Source organism: Silene latifolia, chromosome 1 (assembly GCF_048544455.1).
Source record: "Silene latifolia isolate original U9 population chromosome 1, ASM4854445v1, whole genome shotgun sequence".
Lineage (NCBI taxonomy): Eukaryota > Viridiplantae > Streptophyta > Magnoliopsida > Caryophyllales > Caryophyllaceae > Silene > Silene latifolia.
Window position 1 is genome coordinate 84,824,035 of NC_133526.1, and position 10,575 is coordinate 84,834,609.

General features: G+C 36.1%; 1 protein-coding gene across 1 annotated transcript; it reads right to left on the reverse strand.

Moving 5' to 3' along the window:
• Window positions 1–6,363: 6,363 nt before the first annotated feature.
• On the reverse strand, window positions 6,364–7,016 carry LOC141649680 (uncharacterized). The gene is made up of 2 exons (XM_074458365.1): window positions 6,575–7,016; window positions 6,364–6,380 (listed from the first exon to the last, which is right to left on the reverse strand). Exons 1-2 carry the CDS (start codon window positions 7,014–7,016, stop codon window positions 6,364–6,366), a joined length of 459 nt encoding a protein of 152 aa, XP_074314466.1.
• Between the last annotated feature and the right edge of the window lie 3,559 nt (window positions 7,017–10,575).

The following is a 10,575-nucleotide window of genomic DNA, read 5'->3' on the forward strand; positions in this document are numbered from 1 at the left end:
ATTGTAGAGTTCTTTATACCTTTGAGACCGTTGTATTGTGGGTAAGATCCTAGTACAGTTTTTATGTTGATTCATTAGTTTTGGTTTAAACCCTAATTGAGTGAATTGGGGATTTTGGGAGTATTATTGTGAATAGATGGTAATTGTATGATTATATGTTAATAGGAGGTGATTTCGTAGAGGAGCACTATTGATCTGCTGCTTGTCTCGATTTGTGGTGATTGCTTTCTAGCTAGGGTTTCTTACTCAGTTATTGTTTACATGATTATGAGATGGTTGTTGGTTGTTGGCATTTGATTATATCGTAATTGATTTGGTATTGTTGGTATTGTAATTGGCTGTTGTTGTTTGTCTGTAGTTTGCGAGGTGCGCCCTCGGCTAAGTGGAGTCACTTGCGGGAGTGGCTTCACGCCCTTGATTCGCCCCTTGTGGAACCCGCCACAAGAAGGGATGGTCACATTAAGGAACATGAGTTTTCGCTCAGTAAAGATGAGTGGGGCTTAGGTGGGAACGACTAAGGTCTCCCACTGGCGGTGTGGGTTACTGGTTGCGGCCGTAATCTGGCAGGGCTAGACCTTTAGGCTAGCCAGGTGAATGGTGATGTGACGGTGTTGGAATTGTGTCTGTGTATTGTTTTTGTATTATCTTATATTGTGAATGCAGTAACTGACCCCGTTTAATTATTTTAAAAACTGTGGTGATCCATTCGGGGATGATGAGCATTTATTGGGCAGGTATGATTTGAATGAGCAAGGGTTAGCTGGGGATGAGTCACCACGAGTCAGCTAGTAGTCTTCCGCTGTTGTGTCGAGATAGTTTTATTTACTTTAGTTGGATTTTTATTTGGAACACTCGTATCGTATTTTATACGTTTGGTTTTGGCATGTAATCACTTAAACTATTTATTTATAGTACATTTTTGATGGTCTATTCGATATACATTGCCTCGGGAAACCGAGATGGTAGCCCTCTCATGTATTAGGTGGTCTTGGTAAGGCACCTTGGTGTATGAGGGTGTTACAAAATGGTATCAGAGCGATGATTTTGGAACCTATAACTGATGAGTCCAATGAATATAGGGTGTCAAATTAAAATGAACTCGGGTAGGAGTTGTTAGGACTAATGCAAAGACTTGGGAGACGTCCTAAAGTCGCGAACTCGCCCTACAACTTTTAATCGGTCACTATGGGATGTCATGGGATCACTACATGTTTACTGTTGTTTCATATGCATGTGTTGGATGAAGTATGTGGTTGAATGGATGAATTGGTTGGAAAAGATGAAAGTAGTAATTGGATGAGGATATGGAATTTATGTGTAACGCCCCGTAAACAACAGGAGTACAAAATGGTATATTTTATTATTAGCATCGAAAATTACAGAGCGTTACCGCCGTATTTCCCCATACAGAGAAATACAAGGCTTACATTATTCTTTAGTACAACCAAATAACTAGTATCAAGTCTTATTGATAAGATTATGTTATTATGATACATTATTCTTATTCCATTTTCTTGCGTCAACCTCACTCATGCCCTTCCCTATTTCCTGTACCTGAAAAAGATTAATAAAATAAAGGGTCAACCAACCACAGGTTGAGTATATTTCCCATAACCTCCAACTCAAATTAATATAATTCGGGTCATTATTATTGAACAGGGCCACATTACAGAGCCGAGACTCCCTTAGGCTATGCCCTCCTCCGTATACACAGGATAACAATCTTTTCCTCTTTTACTCTTTTTCTCTTTTTCTTTTTCTCTTTTTCTTTATTTTTATCCGGATATAACGGAGCGGAGCCAATTGCCGAGCCCACTTCAGAGCTCATGTCCATGTACACGGGATAAAATAATAATGTGGTCCCGTCCCTTTCAATAATAATGTCCCCGGATAATACATTGGCCAAATGTACATCTTAGCGATGGTATTTTAACATTAACATTATAATGTGAGCATTATAACGTCAATTATTAACAAAAATAGTACCACAGTCATATCTCACGTAAACCACATTACGTAAATTATACAAGTATAACATAACTTTATCACATAAACAATCATTCACGTACATTATAATATCAGTTAAGTAATTATGATGATAACTTACTTACTCATTACATTAACTTAAGATGAAGGGGTAGGAAATATACCTCTTACAATTGTTTAACTACTCTGAATACAAGTCTTTATGCTCTATCTAGCTTGTTGGTGGTTTTGTTATGTGTGTTCCTTCGAATGAGCATGCAACAACGTCAATTTATAGGTTTTCTATGTCGCTTTAACGTCCTAGGCAACATGGCCCTATGATTGTACGTGGTAATGTCAATTGCCAAGTAAAATTCTTAATTTCAATAGTCATTACCTAGGTTCACACGTGGATATCCAAACCACCACAACCATTTTTTATCATTTTTTTTTAAGTATTTAGACCATGTGACGAATTTCAATAAACTATGTAAAATGTTGTAAAATATCTTAGATATTTTACATTATGGGTTACTTTCTTTGAGATAAGTCTAGCAAAAATTCTACGGGTAAAGTTATTATTGCGTCGGATTTCAACCGAACTATTTTATTCTTATTCTAGGGTCTTACCTATATTAGGTTACTACGCCTTTCGAATTTTATTAAGTCAATATCTCCCTTAGGATGGATTCCTTTCATTTGTGTACGTTCTCGACTCTAATAAATAAAAATTCTTTCCCCTTTCAAACAAATAATTTTCTTAAATATATTAGAAAATAGAAAATTTACTCGAGTATTACATTCTACCCCCCTTAAAATAAGTTTCGTCCTCGAAACTTGTATTATTGCCTTATTGGAACAAATAAGGATATCAACTCCGCATTTCCTGTTCTGTTTCCCAAGTTGTCTTTGTCTCACTTTTACAAGTGGAATAACTTTGTAATGTAGAGCCTTCTCTTTATAGTCTAAAATTTGAATCAGTTTCTCTTCTTAGGTTAGGTCCTCTCTAACTCGCACTGGGGGCAAGTTAATGACATGACTAAGGTAGGGAATATACTTTATTAAGAGTACAAGTACACGTGAAAACATCATGGATTCTAGAAAATTCTATTGGAATGGATGGTCTATAGGCAATATTTTCTACTCGCTCTACTATTTCAAATGGTCCTATATATATTGGACTCAATTTTATTTCCCAATCTCATAACCTCCATTGTAGGTGTTTCCTTAAGGAAAACTGAATCTCCTACTTGAAATTCCACTTGTCGCCTTTTAGGGTCAACATAACTGTTTTGACGACTTTGAGCAATTCCCATTTTCCCTTATATGATATTCACTTTATACGTGGTTTCCTTAATCAGATCCGGTCCAATAACCCTCGATTCGTCAATATCACTCAAACATATTGGAGATCTACAATTTCTCCAATACAAAGCCTCAAAATGAGTCATTCCAATACTAGCATGATAACCATTATATGAAACTCGATCAAGGGCAAATGTCGTTCTCAAGACCCCTGGAATTTCATAACACATACTCCTAACAAATATAAGTTACGTCTCCAAGTAATCTTGTTGCTTACATTCTAACAAATATGGGTTAGATTTTTGTTCCATAAAGAGTTTATTTGGTGGTATTCACAGGAACCATAAACATTGTCAAATTTGTAAAAGTAATTAACCCATTTTTGGTAAGTGTCTTTTTGTGTAAGAAAACTCTTTTCCAAAGAAATCAAAAGCTTCCTTCCCAACTTAAATGAGTAAACCAGTTTTTTTTTTCCTGGAGTGTATAAGTTTTGTTGAAAGTTTGGAAAGCCATTTTCAAGAGAGTTAAAATATTTTCAAAATGTTTCTTTCAAAGACGAGTCTTCTTAAGTCACAGTGGACTACACAGTTGTTGTTTTTTTGTACTTAGACAATAACCCAAATTTAATGATCTCTTATAACACCATGACCCGATCTATGACATTCTTCATCTTTGATCATTGATCCTTGTGCAATCTTCTTTGACAATTAGAGTTTTTGAGCTATAAGATTAAAACTTAAGAGGCACACAATTAAATAAACAATGAGATTAATTTGACTTAAGGCATCATCAACACTTAAATAATTAAATTGGGTCTCAACATCTCTGTTTGTCCATCGGTTTTGTGGGTGAAAAGCAATGTTAACGAGTTCCTAGGGCATTCTAGAAACTTTTTCAAAATTTCTCTAAAACGTTTGTGTCACGATCTAACACAATGGTTTTGGGAACTTTGTGTAATCCAACAATTTCTTTTATATATTTCTTTGCCAACTGTTCCGAGTTCCACGTGGTTTTGATTGCTAAAAAAGCGTGTCTTCTTGGTTAGTCGATCTAAATCACTCATATCTCATTCATTCCTTTTGATGTCAAAGGCAACATTGTCACAAAGTTCACTCTTATTGACTCCCATTTCCATGATGGAATGTCCAAAGGCTGTAAACTTCCTCCTGGCCTTTAATGTTCATTTTCACTTGCTAACATGTTAGACATTTTGTGACAAATTCTAACATCTCGTACTTTCCTATGATGTCATCACATATGTCAAATGTTTTTATACAACTAATTCCCGTAAAGTTTGTTGTACTAGTATAGGGTACACATGTACTATCTTCTCCTTCTTTCAAAATTTTCACTATTAGGTAGACTCATTGCTCTCACAATCATAAAACCCGTCATCATACATAATAAGTCAAATTAATTTTTTTCTATTCCCGTATCTTTTTAAATCTTCTAAACATACAATACTAGTTAACTAAATCTAATTTCCTTTATCATCATATTGAATCCCGAATTTTCTAAATAGGGGTAGGTAAACTATAAAACAGTTACCACTAAGTGCCTCTACTACCACATATGTCCTACAAATGGGGTATTGAATTCCTATATTACAATCCATTAGAAACTTCGACTATTTTACCTCATCTCATGTAAACCTCCCTTTCTCTTTTATCAGGATGAAAATCCAATAGCATTTCCTAATTTGTCCAAGACACAACGTACTTCTGCGTAGAAGCGTCACTGTATAGCTTAGCTTCTATGCCTAGAAATAGGCGCACTGAATATTAAGTTCAAACCAATTTCCTCTCCCTTTTTCTTTATATATTATCACTCTATATAACTTAATTTATTTGACTGTATAAATAGACTGACTACTTATTTATGGTTCCACCGACACTTATTGTTCAGTGACGCAACAGTACCCACTGACGCTACAGTAATACAGTACCCACCGACGCTTTTTTTTTCTTTTTTTTTTAAATAATTTGTTTTTATATAAAAACCACAAAAATTAACCATTTTATCCACTCACTTTTCATTTACTTCTTATCCTAAATCTCATAAAAAAATCTTCTCTCTAAATTATGGATAAATCATCCGATAATTCATCCAATAAATCACCCGATATCTCCTCTGATGAGCTTTATAATTCCGTTACAAAGTCTCTTAATGAAGTGAAGACACTCATTAGCTTGCTAATGATACTAATATGTGTATTAGTAGCGGTATTTGCAATAATTGTAGTTTATCTTATGAAATAAATAACTATTGCTTGTAATCCTCTCTTTGTTATTATTAATTATGTTACTAATCTAGTGGTTATATATTCTTAGAAGTTTTATTGTCGCCTTAATACCTTGTAATAAACAAACTACACATGTGAATCATGTTTAAAAAGATAAAAATTGGATTTTTTTTTTTTTTTTGTTTTTCTTATGTAGCAAAAATACTTGTGACATGCTAACCTTTCCAACAGTTGGTCAATAAAGGGTAATGGGTAATGGTCTTTCTTGGTGGCCAAGTTTAACCTCCTATAGTCAATACACATGCGACATCCCGTCACAATCCTAGTGGGAATGAGTTAACTTTTATCATTTTTGACTACGGTGGTTCCTACTTTCTTAGGAACCACTTGGACCGGACTAACTCATTTAGAGTCGGAAATTGCATAAATGATTCCCGCATCGAACAATTTAATTACCTCTTTTTAACCACTTCTTGGATGTTAGGATTTAGTCGTCTTTGACCTTGGACACATGGTTTATGATCTTCTTCAAGATAAATTCTATGCATGCAAAACTCGGGCCTTATGCCCTTCAAATCATCAAGTTTATATCCAATGGCTTTCTTGTGAGTTTTCAAAACATGAAGCAATGAAGTTAATTGATTCCCGCTCAAGTGTGCACTAACAATGACCGGACACATTTCCTCATCATCTAGAAAATCATATTTCAAATTGGAGGGGAGGGGTATAAGTTCGGGTTTTTGTACCTCAAGGTCTTCAGCAGTAGAAACCGAACCTACAAATTGTGAGTTTTCCTCCCATGATAGCTCTTCTCCATCTAACTCCATCTCCAAAGTATCAACATCCTCACTTCAAATATCATCATCACCTGCAAATGATTCCAATAACAAGAGTGCCTAAAATGGATCTTTAGCCAAAGATTGAGGTATAGAGTCTTCTATGACAACACCAACAATATCCAAAACGTCACTAGAATAACAAGACTCTTCTAACATTGGACTCTTCATGGCACTATTCAAATATATGTGACCTTATCATCACCCACTTCTAAGGTTAACTTACCATTCTTGACATCAATTACCGCACGTGCGGTATGTAGAAAGGGTCTACCAAAAATGATTGGGATTTGGGCATCTTCGGCCATGTCAAGAACAATGAAATCAACCGGAATTAAAAACTTACCGACTTTTACCGAAACATCCTGCAAAACTCCCAAAGGACATTTTATAGAACGATCCGCCATTTGCAATGTGACACTAGTACATTTCAAGACTCCCATATTTAGCTTATCACAAATAGAATATGGCATTACACTCATACTAGCACCTAAATCACATAAAGCTTTATCAATTGTATAGGTGCCAATGGTGCATGAAATAGAAAAGCTACCGGGATCTTTTAACTTAGGAGGGGACTTATTTTTCAAAAGAGCAGTACACTCGGCGGTGAATGCTATAGTTTCAACATCGTCAAAAGTCCTCTTCTTAGTTAAAATATCTTTCATGAACTTAGTATAAGATGTAATTTGAGTAATTAATTCGGTAAAAGGAACGGTTACCTAGAGATTTTCCACCACTTCCATGAACTTACCGACTTGAGTTTCCTTTTGATGCTTGGCCAATCTATGAGGGAAATGCACTTTGACTTTTTCTGGCACTCTAACTTCAACATCTTTCTTTGGAGGAGCATCCTCCACATCTTTCACTTTCTCAACAGCTATGGGTTTATCCACTTTCTTGGGAATAGCTTCACCTTCCTTTGCATTAGGAGAAACCTCCAACTTAACAAGTACCTCCTCACTTTCTTTGGGCATAGGTGGCTCATTATATTTGGTACCACTTCTCAAGGTAATAGCTATGACGGTATCATGCGGTTTCTCACCTTGGGGTGGTAGTTGACCCGTTATTTCTTTGAGAGCTAGATGAGGCTAGTTGAGCCATTTGATTCTCTAGAATTTTGATTGCGGCATTGTGAGCTTGATAACTCTTTTGCATTTTAGCCAACAATTCAGTTTAGGTTTTAACCATTTGCATCACCAAAGTTTCAAGTTTGATTCCCCCCCCCCTCCCTGGTTATTTTTTTGGGAATTTGGGGGTGGACCTTGGGTTGGTTGGAAGCTGTGTTGAAAGTTCTGTTGAGGTGGTCTTTGATTTTGATTTTTGCTTTGATTTTAAGTTTGATAACCCGGTGGATAATTGAACCTTTGTTATGGTGGAATATAGGTATTTTGTTGTTGTTGTTGTTGAGGTTGAGGCATAAAAGTATTTTGTGGTTGAGGATTGAGCACATTATTGCTTTTGTAAGACAAATTCGGGTGAAACTTTGTGTTGGGATTGTAAGTATTTGAAAAGGTACCCTGTGGAAATGAACTTTGTCTAAAGCTTTGAAAAGCATTTACCTCCTCAATAGTGGCTTGACATAAGGCGGTGCAATGTCCCGCACTTCCGCCACCTTCACAAACAACAATTTGGCTAGTAGTGGATGTAACACCCGCGAATTTCCCTTTCTGACAGTTAAAATTTATTAAACCGTTTAATTATTTTGTTATATATTTTTGAATTATTTTAATTAATTAATTTTATGTCAAACACGATTTTTATAAACGTATTATATAAAAGCTCATTTTTATAAAAATACGTACGATTAAATTATATTTTTAAGGCACGATTTATATAATAATATATGTATACGTATTTTTGGCCGGATAATAATAATGACTGTAATAGTAATAATTCCCGTCTTAAATCCCGTCTAACATTAGACCGTCACATTTTATTTGAGAATCTTATCTTAACACGGACCAATCGTATGTCGACAACATATATCCTATCCACCCCACACTCTACTTTTATATCATTATAGATATTTGTTATTATTATTATTATTAATATTAATATTATTATTATTATATAATGTTGTTGTTGTGATGCTGCGTCCCCACCCCCCCTTTCCTTCTCCTTCCTTTTTCCTGCGGAAACCAAGCAACAACAGCAACACCCAAACAGCAGCTCCACCATTTTCGATCTCCAAAAACCCAGATTTCGCCTTCATTCCTCAACCAAATTTCATAAAACTTACTCCATTAGCTTCCCCTCCTCATTCTCCTTCTTCCTATATAAAAAAGAGCCAAGCTTTCATCCGGTTTCATTTCTACTCTTTCAAAGATGCGGTTTTGGAGCTAATCTCTTCCATTTTGGGTTTAGAATCACCCTTGGATGGTTCCTTGGACGTCTAAGAGCTCATAAACAGGTAACGGTGATAGGTTACTCGACAAATGTCGAACTTTCGTCTTATGGGTCGTTTATATGCCTTTGTTTGATAACGTGTGGTCCTTGCGTCTCTTATCCTTGATGTGTTAATTTTTCCATCTTAAATTGTTGGCTTGGTAACAAAATTTTTTTTGGGGTGGGTATTCCGGGTTTTGCCCGCGCGAGACTTTGGTGCTTTTGTCCATGAATGCTCGTTTTAATTTCCGCCTAATCCATGTCATAAACGGCTCGTTTTTAGAACTTTTTCGTGCTGTTGTGGTGCCTTTGTGCGCTTCTTCTAGGACCGTTTTGGGATAGTTGTGCCCTGTTTCGAACAGTCGAGCACGGTGGATGTGTGGACTGTTTTGAGAGGAAAAAAAAAAAAGGGGTTGTGATACGGGCTGTGGCTGTTTGCAACGGGTTGGTCGGAGGACATATTACCCGTTTCAGCCGATTGGTGGCTTGCTAGGTGGTTGTTTGGGACGGAGGGAGTATATAGTAAGGATAAGCTTTCATTTTGCGATATTGTGGGGAATAGGTAAACATCGTGGCATATGTATTTCTCGCTTCTCACCGAGATGTGGGATTGTTGGGACACTTCTTTGTTTGTTTGATCCCGAGAGATGATATTCGATCCTCATGAAATAATGCATAGTTATGTGTTTCAAGATATTCATACCTCCATTTTAAGATGATAAATGCAACTACCTTTTAAGAGCCAGATTAAGCGGTTTCTGGGGCCGTATAATCTGCTTTAGCTTTAAAATAGATTGCATGTGGAAATCATTGGCATCCAATAATATGCATTACTCGAAAATGACTTAGGAGCTGGTAATTGACTTTTGGTTGGGGCGGGTTTATGATTACCCAAAAGTGGGCTCACTTACATCTATGCTATTGGGCCATGTTGTGTTATATTTTAAAATATAATTATATAACCGTCTCGTATTTTATATAACGATAATTTGTTAATATCGTTCTTTCACATAGTCATTTTGTTGGGCTTACTATATTTCTTTCCTTGGGCTTGTATGTTCAATTCGTAGGGCTTGTCATATTTCATGTGTTGGACTCCATATGATTTATTTGTTGATCTTTATATGATTTAAATGTTGGGTTGGACATGTCTTGTTTGTTGGGCTTAATATAATTCAATTATTGGGTTTCTCATAATTTGTTTATTGGACTGATTTTGTCACCGGTATTGGACTTGTTTGCATTCAAATTCTCACGTGATTTAAATTATTCATTATACCTTATTATATTTTATTTAAACGGCATGTTAAATTATGAAATGGAATATTTAATAATAAATACAAGTATGAAACATTTATTATATATAAGTACTTGTGAGAGTCATATCTTTGATAATGTCTTGAATTGTTTGGTTGTGAGAGTCTTGGTCCTATCGGATACTAGGGGTGAGCTATAAGCCCTCTAGTTGCGATATGATCGTCGGGATTGATGTTCCCATCCGTACTCATGGTGAGATGCAAGCCATGAGTATGAATGTGACATTAATGGTCCCGTGTCATATGATATTCGCATGATCATTCTTACTCTTATTGTGACTCAAGTGTGACGTTTTACATTGTGTGACGACTTGACTTTCCTTTTTACCCCTTTCGGACCTTTGGTTACGAGTGTGTGCCATGTTTCCGGATTGGGTTATCTTTCCTCTTTCGGACCTTTGGTTACGAGTGTGTGCCATGTTTCCGGATTAGGATATCCTTCCGCCTTTCTTCGGACCTTTGGTTACGAGTGTGTGCCATGTTTCCGATTAGAGGTTACTCGACCTTTGGTTACGAGTGTGTG